We start from the raw sequence: 27,852 nt of genomic DNA on the forward strand, positions 1-27,852 counted from the left end.
TTAGGCTGTTTTTGCCATGTGTAATGGAAATTTCTCATGTATGCATGCTTTTTCTCACTTGTAGTGCTCGCAGAGGTATTTTTGTAAACAACCGTAGCTCACACACTCAGATGTGTGGGGAACCATGAATGCTTTGTCTAGAATTTACTTTTCCTGATAATCTTAGCGTAGCAGCTGCGGCACTCGTGGGAGTCTTCCTGTGTCCAGCCTACGGCTGGGTGCAGTCAAGGCCCCTGGGAGTGAACGTAGCAGATAGTTATTAGAGGCTTGCACGCCCCTGCGAGGGCAGAACTCACTCTGTTACTCTGTTGACTGCGTGACTTCTCCTGCTGTACAGCATAATAAAAGATACCAAAACGAACTCACCGGCGGATGCCCTTTATTAAATAAAATTGCCATAACAGTTGGCGTCACGAACAGGATCCTACGAGTGGAATCCGGCGGAGGACAGAGACCTGGTGATTGGCCATCCTGCGGACAAATTGCTGCAGCCCCGCCACCATTGACGGACTCTATGGGGACTGGGTCTGAGCCTACCGTCCGGACCACCGCTAGGATCCACGAACTGGTTTCCCTCCTTTTCGGGGAAACTCCTACAAGCACCCGGTGAGTTCTTTCCATATTGGACTGGTTGGAGGGCGAGTGACTGATGTAGTGCCGGTCACTATAATACACAGCATAAAACTTCAATTCTCCCAGAGTGTTTAGTGTTTGGAGTGGGAGAGAGATTGGAGAGGGTTTTTTAGCACTTTTGCACCCTCGGGTCTGGGCTGGGACCGTAGAGGCGAAAAGGCCGTTGGAGACGTCCAATTGAAAATGGGTAACAGATCTGTTAAAGAGAAGAGTCCTCCAGACACCCCAATATGTAATGACATGTCAGGAAGGTATGGGCCCGAGTGTGTGGGACGTGTGAGAGAATTGAGTGAATGGTTTGGGTTCCCCAAAGGGGGGAAGTTTGAGAATGAGACAGTGACTGGTTCTGCTAAAATGTTCACTGGGAAACAGGAAAACCAGGGATAAAAAGAAGATTGAGAAGTCACTTTGGATGAGTGAAGCTGGAAGCAGAGATAGAAAGCAGAGGGACATCCGCTTAGGGAGAGAAAAGGGAGAGAAAACATCATGAGGGACATGAAAAGGTTTTACTACAGATACATGTGTCTCCGTGCCATCTGCTCTCTTTTGAGGTTGATTCGTACTGGACGTCGGATGTGTGAGGAAAGTGACTGGACTCCTCCCCTTCAAACATCCATCCAACCACCATGGCCTCTGCTCTACTCTACACCCACCCTCTCTGACGTGTCGAACTCCACCTCTGCATCGACTTCCTACTGAAGGAGTGGTCTGGTCTGTCAGACACTCCCAACACATCGGCGCTGGAAAGCACCACATCCTGGATGAATGATGGAAGTAAAAACCGAGCCAACAGCACAACATCATTCATGGTTCTTCCAAAGCAACTCTCCTCAGGGCTCAAGCTACAAGAACCACCCTGACGGGGACGGAGGACGCCAGGGTGAAGCTGGTGGACAGACTGGACACTGGGTCCGTAACTGCCCACATAAGAACTGTGGACATGGACGATGGTGTGGAGAACCAGGCAGAGGAGCACAAGAAGGGGGGACACCGGGTCACGCTGAATTCTCATCCGACTGACGGAGGACATTCGGACTGAGAAGATGAAATCACCACTCACTGATGGCATGGGTGACGTACGCAAAACAACACACAACCCGCTAACCGCAATGAAGAAGCGCTTTGCACTGATACACAGCTTGCACAGGGTCAGGATAGAGTAGCAGAGCTTGAAAAGAATACAAAAAAACAACACATTGATTAATTGTATTTCATGCACAATTACTGATGTACATCTGAGGTTTCCCATGCTCACGCTCAAGATAACACGGAAACCTGTGGGATTTTTATTTTAGTTTATTTTTATAAACTTGGTTGATTCTGGGACGGTGAATTGGATGTTGACTCCTGGTAATAGAAGAAAGCTTTCCATGTCCACTGAGATGCGACATGTTCTTATTGTCTAAACTTTGCCCGATGACTCTGACTGACAGTCGATGATCAAACTGGAGATGGTGCTCACATCAACCGCAAATTTAAAACTTCAGACAAACCCCAGTGCATATTATATGCACTGTGCATACAGGACGTGATGTTGACTATGAACAATGTTTTTTTCCAGGACTTTGACAGTGATTTGATTATATCAACATTTTTTTGACAGGACTCAGTGCGCAGCGTCTGTATGTCTGTCTACTGTCCAGATGTCTTTGTTTAATGTTTCAGGTTCTCACAAATATTTCCAAAGTTCCCTTGCCAAATCCCGCGATGGGCAATGGAATGATTTGGGACGGTTCGTGCGACAACGCGTGATTTCAGCCGACTGCTGATCCAACCCTCCAATATTCGCCATCTCTCTCAGCATATCGTAAGACCTCCGCTGAAGTACATGTTCCAATGAGCATGCTCGAATAACCACGTATGAAATTGTGTTTTCAAGAACAAACGGAACAAAAGTTCACTTTGTTAGGATCAGAATGTAAAACCTTATTAATTTAATCTTGAGAGGGTTTTTTTTATTTCAGACCCTCCAAAGCGAACTGTAAAACAAACAGTTCATTCAGTAGCTGCATCTTTATCAGCTGAGGAGCTGAGGACAGCTGAACAAGAAACAACTGCAGAGGCCTGAGAGACAGCATCACACACAGCCTAGTGAGCTGATGATGTGAGGTTGAAGATGCACCGATCAGACAGTTTAGTACAAAATAATATACTAATGTGTTTTTGTTTTGTTTTCTGTCTGGGAAGCATTTGTTTGTTTTGTTAGAAAATTCCTGCAGGTACCCCCATCGCTCCGATCCACAATCCCGATCCTCCATTGCCAGCCGCGCCGCGCTGACCTGAGGGGAGCAGCTTCACAGCAGCGGGAAGTACAGACACACACACACACACAACTAGAGGGACTCAGATTGACACAGATTTAGGGAGAAATTGTTTTTTCCTGAGCCTGTGAGGACATGTGGTGATTCTGTTCTTCTCTTTCTGCTGAGACTTTTTTTAATGCAGGGGAGAGGGAGAAACTGTTGTGGCTGTGGAAGCAGTGGACACAATAATGGAGGGAGCTGCTCCAGAGGCTGGAGGCGGGGCGGCTGGCGGTTGAGGAGGTTGTGGAGGCGATGGGGTTTTGATTACGAACGTGGAAACTTCCGACGTGATGACGACATGTTGACTGCTGGCTGATCGCCGAGGTCAGAGCATGAACACACACACACACACACGGACACTTACAAAACCACACAGACAGAGAAAAAGAGAGGTAATTGGAATTCCCAAAGTTATTTTATCAACTTTCAAATGGTGATGATTGTGTCTCGTCACTCTCAAGGGAGAAATATTAGTGGGTCAACAGAACTGATCAATCCTGATAAAGGGAGAAAGAAGAGGCAGCAGGCTGCCTCCCTTATGGGTCACTTCTCCCCCCATAGCGCTGTGGCTCTGACCACAGGCTGTGAGGCTCATCGTCTTAGTGAAATTATTTAAGATGTCATGCTTTAATATTGTGAACTTTATGTTTATCTGTACGTATTATGGAGAAAATATACCAATGCTAAACACACAAGAGAACTTATTTAAAGGTATAATACATGATTTTGATTTCCGGGTGGATCACCTAAATAATTGGTGGGTCCTTTTGTCAATCATTCTGACGAGCTGCTTTCGTAAGGCGGTTCTCCGTGCTTGCGCCCAATCAACTTCTCCCTTTTGCGCATTCAGAGTGTTTATGTAGCCGGTGAGCTTCTGAGCTAGTACTTACCGATGGCGAGTCTGACATAATGAAACTGTAACTGTTTCGGGAAAAAAGCTTTATTTATGAGCGAGGCGGATCGCAGAAACTGTAAACAGAGCCGTGCACGCCGGAGAAGCGGAGATCGCGCTCGTACACTTCCGCGTTTCCTGGGAGAAGCAGGAGAGCCGGGCGGATGGTCTGGCGCATGCGCGTTGTTCAAAAAGTGAGTAACAGACTTGGGGCTTCGTCTTTTCGAGAAAATCATGTATTAGACCTTTAAGTGAAGGTTTGTTTATGATTGGCTACAAGAACCCTCAATCAAATGTCAGTTTCAAGATCCACTGACACAGATGGAACTTCCACCTCCATCTGTTTTAGCTGGAATATTTGTGGACTGAACAAAGATTATGTAGCTCAGCTAAACCTTGCTGAGTAACACTGAGGCCAAGTGTCACATTGACACGTCCTGGATGATGACGGTGGTTACAGGTATTGGATGTGTTATGGCGTGAATAACTGCTGAAGGTGTTTAGTTGAGACGGACGGTCCATATGATACACCTGATTTCACACCAAATCCACTCACCAGGAAACAGGTTGTCTCTTTCCTGGGAATGTATTCCTGCTGTCGACAGTTTATTCCAAATGATTTTGATTTTATTGCTCCCATTAGGTCTCTGACTGCATGTTTGCAGGTTTCCTGGACTCCAGATGCACTGGACGCGTCCCGGGCCCTGCAGTCTTCCTTCACTTTTCTGTCTCGACCTGTCATTTCGTTGTTTCTGATATTGAACAAACTGTGATGTTATGGTTCTGATAGTTCTGGTAAAATGATAATGTTCCTTCTATATTAGCAGCTTGCTTCACGATGCGCTGTTTTGACCACCAGGCTCAGGTTGTTTGGGATTCACGCCGGGGGAATGGACGGCGTTGAAGGACATGTTGATAACATGCAGCTTGTGTTTGAGGTTGTTTTCATGGAGCTGTCTCTTCAGACTGCTCAGCCCCTCCTTTACACTCTCACCAACTTTCTGGGGAATGAGGACAGTTTTTTTTTCTCGCTCGGAGCTTCGATTAACAGACTAACCCATTCTGATGTGATATATTCTTGGTGTACATGGTGGTTCTGAGGGGGGAATGGTACATCAGGCCTTATCATTCCCAACAGCTCACATCATTGTGGTTTTCTGGGAAGTTCTCAGTGGTGGCAGAACAGCACTATAGAGTGTTTGGTGTGTGCAGCTCACAAGGCAAGGCGAGGAGAACGCCATGGGGAACGCCACCTGAGTACCCTGTGACCACCTGATGGTGGACTTCGTGGAGCTGACTCTGTTTCAGATCAGACAGACCATCACAGGGCCCTTCCCCTCCTGGCTGAAGGGCCGCCTCTCCACGCCTGCTCCTGAGGGTGCTGCTGCCCCAAACCACAGTGGCCCCCCTGCTTCGTTGCAGACGTATGGTGGACCTCACAGGACTCCAGGACAGCCTGTGGTGGAGAGCTGCCCCTGCGGTAGCTCCAGAGTCACATGATGCCAACTGTACTGTTTGTGCTTTAAGCCTTATGCTGCATCCGCTAAGACTTTACCATTCCTTGTTTCTGTTTATCTCCAGGATTCTCTCTACACATTTCTGCATGCAGGCAGGAATAGCACTGGCACAGAGCTGCAACATCCTTGGTTCTCACTCTAACCCTTACCCTTAGCCTTAGCCTTAGCCTTAGTTTTACCCTTACCCTTTCCCTCTCCTTTTCAGCAGCATTCTAAGGAGGTGTCTTCCCTTAGCATGGCACCATTCATAACCAGCATGAGAGCATGAGAGCCTCACTAGTCTTGTTACTGATGGATTTGACCTCCTCATGGAGGAGCAGAAGGCTGTGTGTCCTGGGCCTGCTGAACAGAGTGGCCCTGGACCTCCTTCTTGAAAAGAAAGGGGGGTTTGCCCTCTCATAGGTGATCAGCACTGCTCCTGGGTTCCTGACATCTCAGAGAACATGACTAACGTAGACACTCAGCTGTCTTCTCTGCTTGCTGAATTGAGCTCTCAGGAAACGGGTGTCCCCTTGTCTGGATGGGACTTCTGGGATGGCTGACTGAGGGCAGCTGGCGAGCTTGGCTTACTAAGGTTGCTGGCATGCTTGCTATTTTCCTGTCGATTCTGGGGGTTTTCTCCTGCTGCATTATTCCCCTGGTCCGTTGTCTGGTTGCTCGCATGTTCACAGCTACTTTGGCTCATTATACTTTGCTTCATTCCACTGAACTGTTTGCATCCTTGTTCGCTCACCTTTCTGATGATTCTGATGATGATGATGCTGATGATTTGGGGTTGATTGACTGATGTGGGGTGTCTGTTGGCATCTCCCATGTGTTGAAGTTGATTAAACCGTGGTTGATTTAATCAAAAGGGGGGAATGTAATGGAAATTTCTCATGTATGCATGCTTTTTCTCACTTGTAGTGCTCGCAGAGGTATTTTTGTAAACAACCGTAGCTCACACACTCAGATGTGTGGGGAACCATGAATGCTTTGTCTAGAATTTACTTTTCCTGATAATCTTAGCGTAGCAGCTGCGGCACTCGTGGGAGTCTTCCTGTGTCCAGCCTACGGCTGGGTGCAGTCAAGGCCCCTGGGAGTGAACGTAGCAGATAGTTATTAGAGGCTTGCACGCCCCTGCGAGGGCAGAACTCACTCTGTTACTCTGTTGACTGCGTGACTTCTCCTGCTGTACAGCATAATAAAAGATACCAAAACGAACTCACCGGCGGATGCCCTTTATTAAATAAAATTGCCATAACACCATGTTAAAGATACTTTTCTGTTTCTGTTAGATAATAGTAAATATCTGTATGCAGACGATGGATCCAGTGTGATCTCTTTTGAATATTGGAAGAAGTCTGCTCTGGTCTCTGGCTGCAAGTTCTTCAGCAGCTCTCAGTGAGATGTTTGTCCTTGTCTCTCTCAGGATGTCCTGTACTTTCTGTCTGCTCTCTGACACAGCTGCTGCCACATCCTCAAAGTATCTGACAGGAGCAGTCAGGATGCTGTAGGAGTGTGTGAGCTCACTGAGTGCTGACACTGAGGGGTAGCTGATCAGAAACTGGGTGTGGTCCTCTGTGTGAGCCAGCTGCTCCAGCTGGACGTCTTTCCTCTTCAGCTCACTGATCTCCTGCTTCAGCTTCTTCTGAAGCTCCTTGAGTCTACTCACTGCAGTTTGCTGCTGGGATCTGAGCTGCTGCGTCACCTCATCACTCCTCTTCTGGATGAGACTGATCATCTGGGTGAAGCTCTCCTCGCTGTTCTTCACTGCTTCATCAGCAGAGACATTGATAGCCTCCACTTGCTGCCGAAGCAGCTCCATGTTTTTCTCTCTCTCCTGGATTCTCCGCTCGATGTTTAGTCGACTCTCCTCCAGCTCCTTCTGCTTCTGCCTCCTCTCTGCTGCAGCTGGAACTGTTTCATGTCCTCTGTGTTGGTCCATGGTGCAGAGGTAACAGATACTCTGCTGATCAGTGCAACAGAAAATCTTCATCACCTCATCGTGAAGAGAGCAGATCTTCTCCTGGAGCTTCTTGGAGGGCTCCACCAGCTGGTGTTTCTTAAAAGCAGCAGACTGATAGTGAGGTTGGAGGTGTTCCTCACAGTAAGAGACCAAACAGACCAGACAGGACTTGACGGCTTTCAGCTTCCTCCCAGAGCAAACATCACAGGACACATCTTGAGGTCCAGCAGAGCAGAGATCAGCTGCAGCAGCTTGGAGTTCAGGCTTCTTCAGATCCTCCGCTAGCTCTGCTAACAGGAAGTTCTTCTCAAGGTCAGGTCTCTGTCTGAACTTCTTCCTGCACTGAGGACAGCTGTAGAATCCCCTGTTGTCCTGTTGATCCCAGTGTCCTTTAATACAGCTGCTGCAGTAGCTGTGTCCACAGGGAACCGCCACCGGATCCTTCAGGAGTTCCAGACAGATGGAACAAGATAACTTTTCTGAATCCAGCTGAGCTCTTCTCTTTGCCATTTTCTACTCTCAACAACAGCATGTGTTTGAATGGTTTTTCTTCCTGCTTAGCAAGCTTATAGCGAAGCCCTCCTCTGGTTCCTCCTCCTGTGAGCGTTGATTCTCATTGGTTCTGCAGGTGACGAGCTTTACTGTAACTCAGAGACGTCAGTGATCCGTCTGCTGTGAGATCTGTGAAAGAGGAGGAGGCAGTGACGGAGTGTGAGAAAGGGGTGGCCCTCCAGGCAGAGTTCATTCATACGGTACTTTTCCACATGCTGATGATTAACTGACAGCCTGTTCCTTCGTCACTTGCTGCTGAGACATTTTTAATTTTCACTTTCACTTTTAGAGCAGACATGCTTACATTCTGCCAGCTGTTGGAGTTTTGTTTGGACAAAAATGACTTGTTCAAAGTTTATTGGGAAAAGTAAAGTGGACCGTGAAAATCGGCAATTCAAAGAAGAATTGACAGAAAAGTTTGCCTTCATTCTCCCTCCGACCAAAGCAAGGCCTTTGTGCTGAACCTGGTGCAACGATGGCGGCGTGCATAGATGCAGTGGCACAGAGCTCCTGTCATTGTCAGTGTGTTTTTTTGTTTTTGTTTGTGTGTTTGTTTTTTCTCTGCCCGACCTGCTGGGCATTTATCAACTACAGCCAACAGGATCTTTTCCACATTGGATTATGGAGTGAACAGTGCATAATCAAGGACTTTAGAAATGTGCACAACATATCGCTGGTCACAGAGGCGGGGCGTGCCAACAGGCAAACCAGGCTGCCTGGGGCCCTGGCTTTTAGGGGGCCCCCACAAGGAGGCCCCTAAGAGACTGGGTACCCCAAGTGTTAATACAAGTGCTGCACAGAAACGACAACAATCGGCATTTATGATGCAATTATGAAACGACGACGTAGCAAACCCCCTTGGGGGGCCCCGCACGGCCCTATCAGCCTTTAGCGATGTCTGCGTCAATCAGGCGAGCCGCAAGGTTTATTGTATAATTATTGATAAGCCAGGGCTTTCAAGGACTTCTGTTGGTCCCTGGATCTAATAGAAGAGATTAGGAGTTGTAAGTTTTTCAGTATACATATTACAGCTGGGCCGTTAACGGCGGTAGCGTGCTGCATTACCGCGAGACTCTTATCGCGCGGTAATGCATGAAAAAAAATGTCGCCATTAATCTTTGCTTTTCAAAGGTGGGTTTGGGAGCTATGTCTGCACATGCAAGCTATGCAACAACTTTGATATATTTTAGTGTGGATGTCTGCCTGGCCCAGTCTGACTGAACAACACTGTGGGGGTGTGAACAAGGCGAACCTGTCCTGCGCCATGAGAGCACACTCCTGCTGACCATAAAAAAAAAAAAACACGCTTTTAGCGGTAAAACACAGTCTATTCCTCATTATTTGCCATATTGAACTTGGCCAAATTATCAGAAAAATCACGAGGCTGGTATAAGGCACAAACTGAAATCAGGAGCGCAAATAGAAAAAAAAAATGAAACTCAAACTTAAATTACGTGTTTTGCCGGTGCACCGTTTCTCCTGCTGGGCTTTCTTCAGGCGCTGAAAACATGCAAACAAAGTATATTTTCCTTCAACACACAATCTGGCTTAATAAAGATGTAGCGTCATCGATATGACACCGAGTTAAACCGCGAGAGAAGAACTAGGACCACAGGGAGCGTTTTGAAACTTTAATTCTCTCCAGTTGGTAAAAACTGTAAAATACAAGAACATTTCCTTCAACAAATACATCACAAAACAAAGAGCATCAGCTCTGCACAAATCTTCTCATCATCATGAAATAACACAAAAATTTAAAAGGTAAGCCATATGACAACAAACTCACACACTTACGGCATTGCCTTGTTCAAGATTCAAAGTGGATGGCATTAGATCATCACAGACATGTTGCTCAGCTCCACATGGGTGTCGTTTGCGATCGAAACTGAAACCGGAAGTCGCGCGGGCAAACCGGAAGTGACGCGGAAAAATCGTAAGTACGATCATGTCTCCGTATTTTTATACAACATGCATAAATAATGATGAAATTTGCACCAAGAAGATCTCTGGATCAATATTTACACTTTTTTAACAATTTTTTAAAACATTTTAAAACATATTTAACCATTTTTTAATCACATGAACTTATGACAGAAAACAATTGCTTTCAGGGCAACACAAAAGATAAGGATGAGGCACAATTCGGCGTGACTGAATTTATCCTGCCTTCTCTGTCTGAGAGTCGGAGATATGATGAAGTTTGAGGAAGTGTGCGCTCATAAGAAAATTCCCTTTTTTGTCTGTTTATGACTTGGTTGTGACTTGGTTGATGACACATGAACACGGAACTGTGTCAAATTACCTATTGGTTACCTGTGATGCCTGCTGATTATTCATGTATAACTGAATAAACAGAAAATCATTCTTGAGGAATTATTTCTTATTTATGTAACACACACACATTTTGAATGGCCTTGGCAGACTTCATATGAGCCATTTTTATCCTGATTAATCATGATTAACTCCAGGATTGGGGTGCAATTACTCACGATCAAGGAATTTAATCGTTGCCCAGTCTCAAAAATTGTGTGCAAAAAAATTTTTCTTCGGTGTGCACGGATGGGAGGCCCGGTGAATTTTTTTTCTAAGGACCCTTGCCCCACCACTGGCTGGTCATAGCCCAAACACCGGGCTCCCCGTAGATCAGGCGAAGGAGACGGCGCAAGGAGAAAAAAACAAAAGCGAGGCTGCTGGGCCGGCGCCCTCGCACAACTTCGGAGATGGCCACACAAGCCACCGCTGCCCAGCGTTTTTCTTTCAGATGCCAGATCCCTCGTGAACAGAGATGGATGAGCTGAAGCTGCAGCAGGAAGCTGAACTCACAGAAATGAGCATGCATTCTTAGGCTTCATTCCCACGTACGTGGTCAAGCAGAGGATCGAGGAGGACTTCAGCAGCAACAACAGCCGGCAGGTGTGGCAAGGAGTCCAGAACTTCACAAATTTCAGATCCAGCAATACCACCACAATCTCTGAGGACGTGTCGCTGGCAGAGGAGCTTAACCGCTTCTTTGCCCGCTTCGAGACCAAGCCACCAGCAGGGCCCGCAGTACAGGAAAAATTCCTCCACAGCCAGACCTTCACTGTGCAGGTGGAGGACGTGAGGAGGACTCTGAGGGCAGTGAACCCCGGAAAGCTGCTGGACCTGACGGTGTGACAGGGAGGATGCTGAAAGACTGTGCAGACCAGCTAGCTGGGGTTTTCACCAGCATTTTTATCCAGTCCCTCACCCAGTGCTCCATCCCACCCTGCTTAAAGACTTCCACTATAATTCCTCTGCTGAAAAAGAACAATATCAGCAGTCTCAACAACTATCGGCCAGTGGCACTCGTGCCCATCATAATGAAGTGCCTTGAGAAACTGGTATGGAGTCATCTCACCTCATGCCTTCCACCCTCTCTCGACCCACACCAGTTTGCCTACAGAGTCATCCGGTCTACAGAGGACGCCATCGCCACCGCTCTGCACACCACGCTGACGTACATGGAACAGCGAGGGAGCTATGTGACACTGCTCTTCTTGGACTTCAGCTCGGCCTTCAACACCATCATCCCGAGCAGACTAACATCTGCTCCTAGATTTTAGACTTTCCGACAGACTCCCAGAGGGTGAGAGTAGGACCCCACCCGTCATCGGCACTGAGCACCAGTACTGACTCTCCACAGGGCTGTGTGCTAAGCCCCCTACTCTACACCCTCTACACCCATGACTGTACCCCCACCCACCCGAACATCACTTTCACCAAGTTCGCAGATGACACCAAGGTGGTGGGTCCCATCTCTGGAGGAGATGAAACTGCTTACAGGATGGAGGTGGAGCGACTGTCAGACCGGTGCACTACCAACAACCTCACCCTCAACACCTCCAAGAGGAAGGAACTTATAGTCAACTTCAGGAGGTGTAAAGCAGACACATAGCCCATCACATTCAGTGGGGACAGGGTAGAGATGGTGCCTGGGCACCTACATCAGTGAAGACCTGACCTGGACTGCAAACTCCACATTGATCCTGAAGAACTGAAGAATGCACAGCAGAGACTCTACGGTTCGTGGATTTGCTGCTTATTCTAGAGAAATGGAAGCTGTGGCATTTTGACTGACAAAACATCTCATCTGAAAAACCTAAGTCTGAAGCTTCAGGGAGAGCAACACTGTGAGCTGGTGTTGTGACGCCATCACCCTCTGGACAGAGATGATAACAGCAACTAATTTCTCTCTGCTGAAGAAGATAGCGCTTCACGTTCTGTCGATGTTTGGCTCAACCTGCCACTGTGAACCTACGTTCTCCTTGATAAATGTAGTGAAGAACCAGGATGGCGGGGGACTCACAAATGAACACTTGCATCACCGGCCCATCAAACCATTTGAGGCAAAGTTCAAAACAACGGCAACAGACACAAGATGCCATTTCTCTGTGTATCGTGTTTCACACTGACACACTTTGAAGATGGAGTAGGTTTTCATGAGACTTTGATTCCAGAGATCTTCATGAATTTGTTTACCAAAGGAATCTATAGAGGTGCTTATTTACTTGTTTATTCATTTTTGAACTGAAAAAGACATTTAGCTTGATATTAACATGTGTGTTAGTTTTGGCATTCCTGCGGTGCTTGTTTCAGTTTTGCACAGAAATGCAGTTTTTTCTTCTTGTAGTTTTTTGTGTTGATAATTAAAAGAGAAATGTTCTCAACCCCTTCACTACTGGCAAGTCTGATTGTACATTAACAGTGAGACTAACAGGTTTTCAAGCTACACATTCATGGGATGGAATGAAAAATGAATCAAGGGCTGAAAAAAGTCACACTTGTAGTGATGAAGTACCTAAAACCTGTTAAAACTGAATAACTTAAATTAGATTGTAAAATTGATTGAATGCTGTGTGAAATAAACTAAATGAAGTGGTTCACAAATGGAGCAGGTATAATCTAAATTAGTATTAATATTGCTGAAAAACCGATGATGACATGAATATGATTTTAAATGGTATCAAAGTCAAGTAGATATAATTCAAAAAAGAAAAATAATAACTATACGAGGGGGTACCCAAAAAAAAACGGAATTTGGTCAGAAAACAATAATAATAATGAGTTCCGACTTCTGGCTGTCAGATGTGCTGCAGGTAAGCCTCGTGCACATCTGTGAGAAATTTGAGCTCCGAGAGCTACACTGACGCCTGTCAGGCGCTATTTATAGCAACAGAGTGCAGAGGAGGTCTGCGATTTTTTCCAAAATGGCGACATTAACCGGAAAGCCAGAGCAGCGCGTAAACATTAAATTCTGCTTTTTGCTGGGAAAAAACAGCAGCAGAAACACTCACCTTGTTGCAGCAAGCCTACAAGGATGATGCTCTGGCGAAGAATCAGGTCCATGAGTGGTTCGGGTGGTTTAAAAAGGGCCAGATGTCCGCGCGTCAGGTACGCTCAGCCGTGAAAACAATGCTGAGCTGCTTTTCCCCTGTCCAGGCTCTCGTCCACAGCAAGTTTGTCCCTCCAGGTCAGACTGTAAACCAGGACTACTACATGGAAGTCCTCAGACGGCTCCGTGAGGATGTGAGGAGGAAGCGGCCCGCGTAGTGGCGGAGTGGAGCCCGGTTGATCCACCACCACAGAGCGCCAGCGGACACGGCGCTGCGCGTCACGCAGTTTCTGGAGAAGAATGAGACGAATCTCCTCTCCCATCCGCCTTATTCGCCAGATGTAGCCTCGAGTGACTTTTTCTTATTCCCCAAGTTGAAGAAAGAGATGAAGGGACAGCGGTTTACAGATGTGGAGGAGGTGACAGGAAAATCGCAGCCGGCAAAAAATGGCACTTTTACGCGCGGGTCTGACGACGCATTGGTGAAGTGGGAGACACGGCTGGAGCGCTGCATTAATGCGGATGGAGACTATTTTGAAGGCGACGGTGGTGTTTTATTTTGAAATGTCATAAATAAAAAGTTATAATCAAATTCCGTTTTTTTTTTGGGTACACCCTGGTATCTTCAAGCATCAAATGAAAATAAAGTGACTTAGTTTGAGATATTACTGGGCTTGACTGACTGGCACCATGCAGATGTTGGCATCATGCCAAGCTGTACAGTCTCACTACTGGCTTTTACAATGGCCTCGGAGGTCATTATCTGAGCTTCAAGAAGGGGGGCAGGGGGAAACCAAACTGAGAACAGGATCTGCCTTCTGCCTGCCTGAGCTTGTATGGATGACATGACCAACCCGACCACATCAGCAGCGTGCAGGGTGGCTTACTTCAGAGCTGCAGCAGAACATGACGTGGGCCTGGGTGACATCAGACAGAGCATCTCAGTGAGCTGAAAAATATGAAGTTCTGCATTGGTGAAAACCCAAATAGCAGTGGTGTCTGAGCAGCCCGTTGAAAGCCCAGGCAGATGGTTTAATGCAGCCTCAGGGGCAAAGACCAAGTGGAGAAACCAAGGCAGGACATCATCAACGTGCTGGAAGTCAAACAATCCCACTGCCAGGGAAGCTCAAGCTATGGCGTCTGCAATGTGAACATCTCCCTCCCTTTAAAACTCAGTCAGGTAAAATTTCAACCCTTAAATGTATTTTTGTAGTGAGTTAAACATTACCAGCCTCCTTTATCCCTCTACAGCCCTCCATTCACCCCACACAATAATCTTGTAGTATAACCACAGACTGTATGAGTGTAACAAGCTCTAGAGCGCTTAGTTCTGCTTACCACTGGGTAGAATTACTGTTTCATTGTTTACATCTGACACTGCCAGAAGCAAGCTTCTCTGCAGAATCTCACTATTTCAGACGCCAGCAGGAGGAGTCATGACTGATTTGGTAGCCTGTCAAAGGAAGAAAGTAGGCTGTGTGCCATGACTTAAGCAACAATGAGTCACTGAGAGCTGAAATAGTATGACTCATCTTTACCTGGTAAAACTCAAAATCCCCCCAAGCCGCTCCGAAAAGAAATGATTTTTACTGTAAAAGACACAGCAAAAATCAGTTTGTTGCTTTGCACAAATGAAAAAGACAAACGCAAAATATTTTCTGAGAATTTCTTTCCTTGGGACAAAAGACTGATGAACATTCAACTGTTTCAAAAGTCTAGAAGTGACTGAAAATCCTCCAAACAGGCAGCAGCTCCAAAGGTTGAAAAGTGCCGAGTCACTGTTGGAGCACGCCTGCACTGGTTGCCATGGTAACAACAGGGAGGCCTGGGGGATGGGGGAGGTGGAGCTGTGTCTTCTTGAGGCCGCAAACACTGAAACTACAAACTGTCAGCTGTCAGAGAATTCAGAGAGAGACAGGAGACGACTGTTCCAATGTTTTTATTATAAAAACGGAGTAAAAATGGTCTTAATGAGCAGTTTCAGGATTAATTCTTAAACTTGATCAAAATATTTTTTTACAACTCTCCTTGATTTTCTTCAATTTTTACTTCACCTTTAATGTACCAGGTAGGTCAAATGAGAAGCGGTTCTCATTTACAACATGAGGCTCAAAGACAAACATAGAAGCAACTGAATATAAACAGTACCAGTCAAAAGTGTGGACACATCTTCTCAGTCAATGATTTCTTTATGTTTTGGTAAATACTGAACATTCTCTCCATGAGCTTCATGAACAAAACTCTGAAGTGTTCTCATAGGTGAGAAATTACTAATAAATAAACGAAGGAAAAACTGTGATCATAAGTTAAATACTTCAAAATCAAAACACAGAGATGAATTTAATTTACATCAAAAAACCAATCTAAACTGTAAAAAAAACTGAATGAAAACTTCAACCATTCTTTAACTGTGAACAAGGTTTGTATTTATACAGTTTAAAACTCATTTGGCAAAAATTAAGACCCTGAATGTGTTTTTGTAGTTCACAAAATATTTCCAGCGAATCGAATCAAATTGACTGCAACTTTGTACCAGAAGAAAATCCCAAAACTATCAGCTTCCTTTTCACTAGTAAATCCACAGAAAAAACAAAATCAGCAAAACAGAAAGATTCATCAACACAATCATGTAAAAAATCTAAAATCTTTGTCAACTGTCCTAAGCTAGAAAAGCTGCAGCTTCCCGTGGTCCATGAAGAAGAAAATCCTGTTATAAAAGGTGAAGGCAGCTTTAAAAATGAGTCCAACTGTTAGAAAAGCATCAGCTGAGGAATCAGTGAGGAGACTGATGGCTGCAGCGCCATGATTTTCTCCAATAACTCAGCTCGCCTGATGATCTGATGGAAGTCCTCTACTGAGGCTTCAGGAACTCTACAGAATCTCCTTCTTCAGGATAAAACCAAACTCCAGCGTGTAGCGGCTCAGTGAAGGCGGTCTGGACTTTGTGGAGGAGAGTCATGGTTCCAGAGATGCTGTAGAAAGACAGAACACCTGCTGTGTGATCCAGGTACACTCCCACTCTGGAGGACCGAGGACCTGAGAGGGGAGTCAGTCTGTTGTTGTGCCGGAATTTAAAACTGTTAGAATCACAAAATAAAGCCCAAGATTTCGAATTTAATCCGAACCCACATTCATTGGAGCTCCCTGCTGTGCTGGTGTTCTTGTAAGTTACTGCGACAAAAATTCCTTCTCCTCTCACCTCCACCTCCCAGTAATGACGGTCATTCAGACTCTCTCTGCTCAGAACCTGAAGATACCTCCTGAACCTTTCTGGATGATAAGAATAAGGCTGGGCCTCTTCTGTATAAATTACTTTTCTGTTCTTGTCAGATAATAACAGCTCTCGGTGTGCGGAGTTTGGATCCAGAGTGATCTGCTGTGAGTATTGTAAGAACTCTGCTCTGGTCTTTGGCTGTGGGTGTAGTAGAAAGAGCTGCTCTTTAGTGGCTGTTAGCGTAATGTTCTGCCCCAGGATGTCCTCCAGTTTCTCCCTGCTCGCTGACACAGCTGCTGCCACATCCTCAAAGTATCTGACAGGAGTCGTCTGGATGCTGTAGGAGTGTGTGGGCTCACTGAGTGCTGACACTGAGGGGTAGCTGAGCAGAAACTGGGTGTGGTCCTCTGTGTGTGCCAGCTTCTCCATCTGGACGTCTTTCCTCTTCAGCTCAGTGATCTCCTGCTCAATTTTCCCCTGAAGCTGTCTGAGTTCACTCACTGCAGTTTGCTGCTGGGATCTGAGCTGCTGTTTCATCTCATCACTCCTCTTCTGGATGAGACTGATCATCTGTTTGAAGCTCTCCTCGCTGTTCTTCACTGCTTCATCAGCAGAGACATTGATGGCATCCATCCGCTGCTGAAGTAGCTTCGCAGCTTTTGCTCGCTCCTGAATTCTTTCATGGACGCTTAGTCGATTCCCCTCCAGCTTCTTCTGCCTCTGGCTTCTTTCTGCTGCAGCTGGGACTGTTTTATGTCCTCTGTGTTGGTCCATGGTGCAGAGGCAACAGATACTCTGCTGATCAGTGAAACAGAAAATCTCCATCACTTCATCATGTTGAGAGCAGATCTTCTCCTGGAATTTCATGCAGGGCTTCACCAACTTGTGCTTCTTAAAAGCAGCAGATTGATAGTGAGGTTGGAGGTGTTCCTCACAGAAAGAGACCAAACAGACCAGACAGGACTTGACGGCTTTCAGCTTCCTCCCAGAGCAAACATCACAGGCTGCATCTTCAGGTCCAGCAACTTGGAGTTCAGACTTCTTCAGCTCATCCGCTAACCCTGTCAACAGGATGTTTTTCTTCAGTTTTGGCCTTGGCCTGAACCTCTTCCTACACTGAGGGCAGCTGTAGAATCCGCTGTTCTTCTCTACATCCCAGTGGCTTTTAATACAGTCGCTGCAGTAGCTGTGTCCACAGGGAATTGCCACTGGATCCTTCAGGAGATCCAGACAGATGGAACAAGAGAACTTTTCTGGGTCCAGCGGAGCTCCTCTCTTTGCCATTTTCTCCTCTCAACAGCAGCGAGTGTTTGAATAGTTTCTCTTTCTGCTCAGCCGGTTTAAAGCCAAACCCTCCTCTGACTTCCTGGTCCTGTGACCGCTGATCCTCACTGGTTCTGCTTGTCAGATGCTGCCCTCTGCAGCTCAGAGACGTCAGTGATCCCTCAGCTGCGAGGTCTGTAAAAGAGAAAGAGGCAGTGACTCAGTGTGGGAGAGAAGGGAGGGGCTGTCAGAGTTGGTTTTCATTGCAGGAAATCAAGCAGCATCACTTTACTTTCCTGCAAACATTCAGCTGCTTCCTCAGGTGTAAAACTGAGTTTCATCTAATTGATTCTCAACTGTTCCATGTCTGTGACTAATGAGTGCACTATTTCTGAATACAATTTCAACAATTGTGTATTTTTATCCACATTTTCTCACTCCAGACTTTATAAATGTGAGTGCCTATTGGAATCCAGCATATCCGGCAGTGTGTTTTGGTGTAATGAGTGATAGTGTGAAACTCCTCTTGATACTGGATGCTGGAACATGATATTGCTGGACGTGACAGTGGAACAAAAAGACAGAAAGATAGACAAAGAGTGAAGGAAACAAACAAACAAACAAGTGAACAAAGAAGAGTGGAGAGAAGGAAGCGAGAGTGAAGATACAACAATCCTTCATATTGGAACCAACACTCCAGTAGAGCAGGTACTATACCTGCACAGAGATATACCAGAGGGCATCCTTTGTTAGAGAACATAGCTGGTAGTTAAGCTGATGATCCAGGTATCAAGTTACAAACCAGGGCATCAGGAGAGACCGAAAACAGATAGCCATTAGTCTGACACTCCAAAAGACAACAAGGTGACGAGTCCACATGCAGAATATGAAGAGTGATTAAAGATCAGCGTGATCATGAAAATGTGACTGTGATCATGCAAATATGACCTCTGATCACTGACAAGATCAGACGTAGGCCAGAGAGGCGGTCAGGGCCCAGAAAACTGGCGGCAGTCCCAGAGCCCAGATCCTCCCAAACCCTCCCACTCACATCAGACAGTCAAGCATACTCACATTCCCACGTCAGCCATCCAACATGTCCTGTGGGAGACCCCCCCAGAAGGCAAGGGAAAACTGAATCCCACATCCAGACACCCCCCACAGCTGCAGACAGATAAGACCAAAGGGTGCAGTGATTGAAGCCACTCAAATTCCCCCTCACCACACCCAACATGACAAGCACGCCTCCCAAAACCCTACGAGTGTGTAAATGTGAGAGGGAGGGAGAGGGGTCCGGATGACGTTGAGGGGGAGGAGAACTTCCTCCCAGAGGGCGACCCGCAAACGGTGGTCACCCCGTCACCCAGCCCTATGGTGCAAGACAAGCCAGGAGAGCCCCCCCAGGAGAGCCCCCCCCCCCCCAACTTATTAAAAAAAGAAAAAAAATCAAACAAGTAAATATAGAGACAGCTGTCTTCTGTCTCCATCTCAATTCTTTGAGTGTTTTGTAGTGTTTTGACTCAGATTCTTTGGTTTTCAGTCTTTAAATGTCAGTAGGTAAAGATGAATTTGACTCTTCCAGCTCTCACTGAACTATAAAATAATTATAAAACGAAAATGAAATGAAACTTGGAAAATTTTTAATGTGTCAAAGTGATTAAATGATTATGATTAAAAATCTGGAACGTGACACACCTTTTCTATTGACATGAAACTGACACAAAACCAAATTCCCAGGTTCAACCAGTGTCAGGTCCTTTCTTTAGCAGGTCTGAACTGGGCTCTGTTCTGTAATGATGGCACTAACACAACCTTCCTTCTGCTTCTTATCTATTCTGCTTCAACTCAAATATCCACAGCACCCCCTGGTGGATTAGACGTGCACCACAGTCAGAAGAAGAGTTTCCACTGAAGTCCCTCTCCTGCGCTGCTTGATGGCAATCGAGAAAGATCTGCTGATGGAACTGAAATGCACAGATAATCTATATGACAGAGCAATTGAACTCTTTTTGAGGAAGGAAAGGAGGATGGATTTTGGTGAGTAAAATGTTCCTCTTTTCCTAAATAATATTGCTGTTTTATTAAGTTATTGATGCTTATTGTACGTATGTGCACAGATGTAGTAGCAGACTTGTGCACTTCAGCAAAGGCATTTATTGTGGCTGCACAAGTATCTATCTGCTATGCAAGAACTCTTTATATGCATATCTGTATAATAAGATGTTTTTTGTAGACATAAAATAGTTATTGAGAGGAGGATTGGTTCAGGCGGATCTGTTCTGAAGGCCCCAGTGTGAAATGCACCGTGGAAGCTTCGAGTCTCTGAGCATCAGATAATGCAGTGAAAAGCTCTTTGGGTTCTGCTGGAGCAGTGCAGAAAGTGCCATGTACGTGTAGTCTAAGTGTCGTCCAGTCCATTTAAAAAACAACACAAAGTGTGTTATACTATTCCAAACAAAAATCAGTTCATGATATGATAAAATAGAACAGAGCCACATAGGGATGGGACGAGATCTCGCGAGATCGCAATGCCGCGAGATCTCGCGAGATCGCAATGCCGCGAGATCTCGCGAGATCGAATGCCGCGAGATTAAGTACGTTTATATAAAGGCAACAACTCTTTATTAACTGGAATATTGACGGAATGATACATTACATGGCGCACAGCCATATAAACACGTGCAAAACCCTGAATGTGCTCTTATTCATATTTAAAAACCCGGTCGAAAGGGACATGAAATACTGTTCTGCGCATGTTCTATCTGCAAGGAATCTTGGTCTTTTGAGTACACAAACTACATGTGATACAGTTTAATTGATACGACGTAAAGAAAATGTGTGGAAACGATTGTTCAGTTCTTCTCTTTTATTGAAAAAACGGTGCATCGCATCAATGATCTATAATAAAAAAATTGTCAAAGACAATATAATGATATGTCTTACCGGCTCACACTCTTTTTCTAACAGCATGCAGAGAGAGCCTGCAGCGGCCGCGGCGCCCTTCTTCCTCTGTGGTGTCTGTGTAATATAAGGTTGAACATGCAAACAGCGCACCTAGTGGCATGAAGTGCAAATGCAGTCATGGCGTCGTCTGTGCGCCGCGGTTTGAATGGGAATAGGGGAACTAGGCGGCCGCCGAGGGCGCTGTGTAGAGCGGAGGGCAACGTGGCCGTACAAGGGGCACTCTGACCAGAAACTCCATGCTTCGACGCTGCATGTGAGTACCGCGCTGCCCCCCACACCTCGGCACCAAACACCCCCCCCCCCCCCCCGGTCTCGTGTCGTCTCGATCTCGTGGACTCAATCTCGCGAGACATCTCGTCCCGTGAAATTTGTGTCTCGTCCACCCCTAGAGCTACACCTTCCCCATCTTAGTACCACTTCTCTGGATGCACTTTGGTGCACCGGTAGAGCCACTCCAGACCTGCAGGGGGCTGTCGAGATTACAAGCCAGAGCCAAGAGTGGATGGAACCAAAACTCCCAGCATCTCCTCCTGGTAGGAGACTGAATTCACCTGCACACTCTGGTCTGGAGAGGTTTGGTGGCAGCTCTGCTGGCTCTTACCTGCTCCCAGGAGGACACAGTCACAGCTCCTGATCAGCCTGAAGACACAGCTGGTAGGAGAGACATGGCTGGATTTGATTTTTTTCATATATTTTAGTTGTGGATGATTGTTTGACAAAATTTAAGTTGAAAGTTGAGTTAACATTAAACTGAGACATGTTAACTCAAACATTAGATATAACACTTTAAGTAGCATATTGTTAGTTTAATAATGTTGTACATAAAACTGAAGCTTTAACAGCTAAATTTCATGACTGTTTTTTTGATGGTAAGAGTTGTTTCAAATGTGAACTGTTAAATTTAGAAACATATGTGTAGTAATGTGCAGGATGGTGTAAATTGTACTATTAGAGGTGCTCTCCCAACTTCACCACAGAGTCAGGTGGTCGTCCAGATTAACCAGGACTGGAGGCAGGCCCGGCCTTAACCAGTCCGGCGCCCTCGGCAAGATTTTAGGTGGCGCCCCCTTGCATTGCCAGCGTATACTGTATACTAACAAGAAACTTGATAGACTTGTCTTTGACAATTTTTTTATTTGAAGGAAGATAATTCCCAATCAGCATAGTCAACAGGATAATAAGTTATAGATAAATATACTAACTTACAAACTTAAATGAATATATGAAATACAATATGAATACCTAACATGAAGTATAAATTGTACAGAAAATCAAACATCAAGCTTCTTTCAGCAGAAGCCACTGGAACAGGAGGAGTGGCAGAGATTCTCAGTGCAGCCCACATGTTGGGGTAAAGTTCTGCCAGGCTCTTCTCATGAAGGTGTAGCTGAGGTGGAGGCACCAGGAGGAGCGCTTGATTCTGCTGCACCCCAGGTGGACTACGTTGCTGAGGTGGAGGCAGCAGCAGCAGATGTGGCAGATGGTCCAGGGGGGATTTAGAAACTTCAGCAGCACATCTGAAAAGAGTATGAGACTCCACTGAGTATCCGATTATAAAAACACATGATTTCAAGAATAAAATGAAATGATATAATTACAAAAAAAAAAAAAAAAAAAACGTATACATGTATGATGTTCACTATGGAGTGCATGTATAATATACAATGCACTGGTTTCTGATTTGCAAATTAGATGTTCAGTTTATTGTCAATACAGTGGAATGCTGAATAGCACAATGTAAAGCAGCAGTAAACTGCAGTACTGATGTTATAAATACACATCTGACTGAATTACAGCAGTGCTGATATTCACAGCAGCATCCCTCTCCTGTGATACTCTTAACTAACATTAATGATGAGCCCACAACTATAAGATATGGGTGGAAAAGTGACTATTACCAGCAGGGCCAACGTTAGCTACCCAGATGGCAAATAAAACATTCAAAAAAGAATGAAAGAAAACGTAAACACCGTCTGAAATGATCTAGTATAAATGTCCCCGAGGAACGTAAGCTGACAATACCAGTAGTTATCTACATGATCTACATTATTTTCCACAACAACAAGCCCCTCCACATTATTGGTCAGGGGCCAAAAGTATAATGTGTTTTTCTGACCAAACCAACAAACGAAAAAAGGAAAAAATGGCTCAATTTTCCTTTTTTCGTTTTCAACAAAAAACGGTTTTTTCTTTCTCAATTCAAAACCAAAAACAAAACCAACACAAGCAAATTACATCCGAATTTTGTTTGTTGGATTTCAATTTTTCGTTTTTTCGTTTCAGGTTTAAAAACGAAAAAACGGAAGCACGTGACCCCTGACGTCACGGGTCAAATGGACTCCCTACCAAAATAAAAGCCTTACTAATAAATGGGTAATAAAAGACAAATTACGTTAAATAGCGTTTTTATTTTTGCACAGCATTTATTGCATACACTACTAGGCTTGTAATAATGTTGGAAAACTATAATAATAATTATTATTATTATTCACAACAATACTACTACTACGAATACTATAACAATAATAATGATAATAATAATAATAATAATAATAATAATAATTACAGGTCTGCTGCCTGGCCTGCATACATCTAATTCGCGGACGCAAGATCGTTAAGTGTTCACCTTTTCGATAAGTGTGACATGTCTGTTCATCATAAAATGTGGGTCATTTTAACTTTGTGACATGTCAGCTGCATGGCGTGTGCTGATGAGAAATGTTTCTCTTTTTCGCCCAGTAGATGGCAGAGTGAGCCAAGAAAATCCAGTACTCAGTTGAGGGACTGACGGCCCGAACGCAACTGGACGTGGAAGCGCCGCACGCGGTAGCGCCGCGCACAGCGCTTCTGATCGCCTCCCATGTTAATCTATCTGACTGACACAATGCGCACGGTGGCGCCGCACGCCCGCTCCGCTTCCTTCTATTTTTCACGCGAACCGCGAGCGCTGAGAGTGGCAACTGTCAAGCTGGATCAAGCAGATCGGACCAGACAGGAAGTCTGAAACAGAAAAGGCAAGAGAATCCGCTTAATTTTCAAAATAAAATAAATTAAATGACGATTAGTTACGGTGTTGCTCGTCCGTCTGTCACCGGGTCTAATCTCAAGAGAGATGGACACACACACACAAACAGACATGCACGTATGCACCCAATCAAACACACACACACACACACACACACACACACACACACACACACACACTCAGTGACAGAGATTCGCGTGATGCAGAAAAAAAGAGGACAGGAGGAGAAAAAGTCTCTCCACAGGTCACCAAAACTACCATGCTGTAACCCAGACACTGAAGCTTCAGGCTTATTCTGCGCTGCCTGAGCGTCTGACGTCACTCCGGTGAGTGTTTTCCGTGTTGGTGAAGCTTGCTGAAGCCTGCGAGCGACTGAAGTGCTTGCTGTCTCTCTCTTGCTATTACTGTTAATTCACGAAGCAATCAAAAATCGGGGTTATTTACGCCCCCGGGGTTACTTCGCCCCCGATTGACCAAGCGATCTCTCGTGAATTACATTTCTTCTCCGCCGTTAGCGCCACCGGCGTGCTAACTAGCTTAGCGTGCTAACTAGCTTGGTCCGCCGGGACCGCTATGGCGTCCTCCCCTCTGTCTTCTTTTCTTTCCTGCTCAGTGTGCCGTATGTTGAGTCAGAACCCTGCCTCCCTTGACGATAGGGGTATTTGCGTAAAGTGCAGTGTATTGACAGCGCTGGAGGCCAGGGTAACCGAGTTAGAGGAGCGGCTGCGCAGATGTGAGGGGCAGGGCAGCGCTAGCTATAGCGAGGTAGCGGCAGGGCTCGCAGCCCGTTCCCGCAGTGAGAGGAGTGTTAGCAAGCCTAGCCCCGCAGCGTGTCCCGAGCAGCCGGGACAAGACCAGGACCGGTTTGTGACAGTCCGGAGGAAGGCTAGTGCTAAGCACCGCCACGTAGCACTCCAAGAACCGCTTCACGTCTGCAATAGGTTCTCTCCCCTCAGCGACGACACGCCGGCTGAACTGGACACGCTGGTGATTGGCAGCTCTATAGTTAGAGGCGTGAAGCTGCCAGCGGTGAAGGTTAGGTGTTACCCGGGGGCCAGAGTGGGGGACATCGAGGGGAACCTTAGGCTTTTAAAACAGGAAGGTAGGAGATTCCGTCGAGTCGTGATTCACGCAGGCGGTAATGATGCCCGGCGGAGACAATCAGAGGTGCTCAAATTACAAGTAGCCTCGGTGTGTGAATTGGCTAAGTCGATGTCTGATGCCGTAATATTCTCTGGTCCCCTGCCCAATTTGGTCAATGATGAAATGTATAGCCGACTTTCATCATTCAATCGCTGGTTGTCTAGATGGAGTGAGGAAAACGGAGTTATTTTTCTAAACAACTGGCGCACCTTCTGGGGAAAGCCTGGGCTCATCCGCAGGGACGGCATCCACCCAACTTTGGATGGTGCAGCCCTTTTAGCTCACAATATGGCTGATCGGCTTCGAACTCTAAATTGACAATCCAGCTATGAGCCCCGGGCGCAGAGCAGTCGTGTAGAACACTCCTCTGTTGATCTTGTTGATCTCGTCACTAATCCTGCTCCCGGATTTTTACAAGTCAAGCATGGAGGTTTACCTAGGCTAACAGAGACTGAGTCTGTCCAAAGTGCTCAAAGCATTAAAAAACAGTCAATGGGTAAAAAGCTTAACATCTGTACAAGACAAAATAACTTTTCCAGTAGGAAATACATAAAATGTGGTCTACTAAACATTAGAGCAATCTCCACTAAATCTCTGTTAGTTAATGACCTTATTGGTGACAATAACATTGATCTCCTTGCTCTAACAGAAACTTGGCTCCAGCAAGATGATTATGTGAGGCTCAATGAATGTACCCCTCCAACCTATGTTAATTTCCAAACAGCTAGATCAACAGGTCGAGGTGGAGGTGTGGCAGTGATTTCCCACTCCAGTCTTCTTCTTAAACCCAAAACTAATGTTAAATTCAACTCTTTTGAAAGCTTAATACTAACGCTTACTTGTCCAAATTGGAAGAATCAAAAAGCTGTGCTATTAATTATTGTGTATCGACCTCCTGGTCCTTACTCTGACTTTTTAACTGAGTTCTCAGAGTTTTTAAGCAATATAGTATTGACTCATAACAAGATCCTTATAATAGGTGACTTTTACATCCATGTGGATGATTCTGGTGATAGTTTGAGTAATGCGTTTATTGCAGTATTAGATAGTATCGGTTTCACTCAAAATGTTGATGAATCCACTCATAGTCACAAGCACACCCTGGATCTGGTCTTAACATATGGGATAGAAGTCAGTGACCTAAATGTTCTCCCTCAGAACCCCATACTCTCAGACCATTTTTTAATTACTTTTCAGGTTTTGATTGAAGACTACTGTGCTCAAAAAGATAAAATTCAGCTGATACGGACATTATCTGAAAAATCTGTGGCTCGGTACAAAGAATTGATCCAGCCTGCATTTGCTGCATTATCTTGTGAATTCACAGAAATGAGCTTATTGACCAGTGGTGATAATAGTGATCAGTTTGTTGACAGTGCTATGCACTCACTAAAATCTGCCCTTGACGTAGTGGCCCCGTTGCAGCTGAAAACCAATCGACCCAGGCGCGTTGCTCCATGGTTTAATTCTGAAACCCGTGTTCTCAAACAAAAAACTCGGCAATTAGAAAGACTGTGGCGTAAATCTAAATCAGAACAATCTCTGAAGGCCTGGAAATGTAGCTTGCTAAGCTATAAACAAATTCTTTTTAAAGCCAAGACATTATATTACTCTCGTTTAATAGAAATAAACAAAAATAACCCTCGGTTTCTATTCAACACTGTAGCCAGACTGACAACCAGTCATACTGTAGTGGAACCAGTAATCCCAGAATCTTTAAACTGCCATGACTTTCTTAAATTCTTTAATGATAAAATCATAACCATTAGAGGTAAAATCAGTGAAGCGCTTTCCTCAGATCAAGCTCAGGGAATCCAGCCACTGCCTCCACCTGAAATACCTGAAATACTAGATAGTTTCTCATTAGTAAATGGGGCTGAGATTACTTCAATTGTAATGTCTTCTAAAACCTCAACCTGTCTCCTAGATCCAATTCCAACTAAGCTTTTCAAAGATATCCTTCCAGTTATCTTAAATACGATCATAACTATAATAAATACCTCTCTAGAAAATGGCTATGTGCCACAGTCATTTAAATTCGCAGTAATCAAACCACTGCTGAAAAAACCTAATCTCGATCCTGATATTCTAGCTAACTACAGACCGATATCAAATCTGCCTTTTATTTCAAAAGTCCTGGAAAAAGTTGTGGTTAAACAGCTTTACCGCCACCTACAGGACAATAGTTTATTTGAGAAATTTCAGTCAGGATATAGAGCTTATCACAGCACTGAGACTGCGTTAGTTAAAGTCACTAATGACTTGCTATTGGCGGCTGACGCAGGTCTAGTCTCAATCCTGGTTCTCTTAGACCTCAGTGCAGCTTTTGATACAATCGACCACAATATTCTCCTGCAGAGGTTAGAATGTGAGGTTGGCATCAGAGGAAAAGCCCTCTGCTGGTTCAAATCCTATTTATCTAATAGGTACCAATTTGTTCACGTTAACCAACAGTCCTCACCGTGCTCCCAGGTCAGTTATGGGGTTCCTCAAGGGTCCGTGCTCGGGCCAATTTTATTTCTGTTATATATGCTTCCTTTAGGGAACATAATTAGAAGTCACGATATCAATTTTCATTGCTATGCAGATGACACACAACTGTATTTATCTATGAAACCTGATCAAACTAATCAAATAGACAGACTCAGTGACTGTATCAGAGAAATTAAAACCTGGATGACTACGAACTATCTCCGTCTGAATCCTGGCAAAACAGAGGTCATTATACTAGGCCCCCATAAACTGAGAGAGTGTCTATCCAAACAGATTATTACCTTAGATAACGTCAGTGTATCCTCCTCCTCTACTGTGAGGAACCTCGGGGTCTTATTTGATCAGGATATCTCATTTAAAGCACACATCAACCTGGCTTGTAAAACAGCATATTTCCACTTGCGCAACATAGCTAAAATAAGAAACATTCTACCTAGAAGCGATGCAGAAAAACTCATCCATGCATTTGTTTCTGCGAGATTGGACTACTGCAACTCCCTTCTCGCAGCCTGCCCAAAAAGTGTATTAAAAAACTTTCAGTTGGTTCAAAAT

At 45.2% G+C, this 27,852-nt stretch overlaps 2 protein-coding genes across 3 annotated transcripts in view; both read right to left on the bottom strand.

Annotated features, from left to right (window-relative positions):
* Window positions 1–6,549: 6,549 nt before the first annotated feature.
* LOC115385964 (E3 ubiquitin/ISG15 ligase TRIM25-like) lies at window positions 6,550–9,347 on the bottom strand. The gene is made up of 2 exons (XM_030088094.1): window positions 9,300–9,347; window positions 6,550–7,974 (listed from the first exon to the last, which is right to left on the bottom strand). The coding sequence occupies exon 2, from the start codon at window positions 7,801–7,803 to the stop codon at window positions 6,619–6,621; it is 1,185 nt and encodes a 394-aa protein (XP_029943954.1). The 5' UTR covers window positions 7,804–7,974; window positions 9,300–9,347; the 3' UTR covers window positions 6,550–6,618.
* A 5,781-nt stretch (window positions 9,348–15,128) lies between these two features.
* LOC115385956 (tripartite motif-containing protein 16-like) overlaps window positions 15,129–27,852 on the bottom strand; it is a 37,774-nt gene continuing 25,050 nt past the window's right edge. Inside the window, exons 2-3 of one of the 2 annotated variants that reach the window (XM_030088085.1) lie at window positions 16,398–17,870; window positions 15,129–16,170 (exon numbers count right to left, since the gene is read on the bottom strand). In XM_030088085.1, the coding sequence (XP_029943945.1) occupies window positions 16,120–16,170; window positions 16,398–17,696 (1,350 nt within the window). In that variant the 5' untranslated portion in view covers window positions 17,697–17,870 and the 3' untranslated portion in view covers window positions 15,129–16,119. Of the gene's footprint in view, window positions 17,871–27,852 lie in introns of both variants that reach the window. The other variant, XM_030088084.1, reaches the window with a different exon arrangement.

The sequence above is a fragment of the Salarias fasciatus genome, chromosome 3, assembly GCF_902148845.1.
Source record: "Salarias fasciatus chromosome 3, fSalaFa1.1, whole genome shotgun sequence".
Classification (NCBI taxonomy): domain Eukaryota; kingdom Metazoa; phylum Chordata; class Actinopteri; order Blenniiformes; family Blenniidae; genus Salarias; species Salarias fasciatus.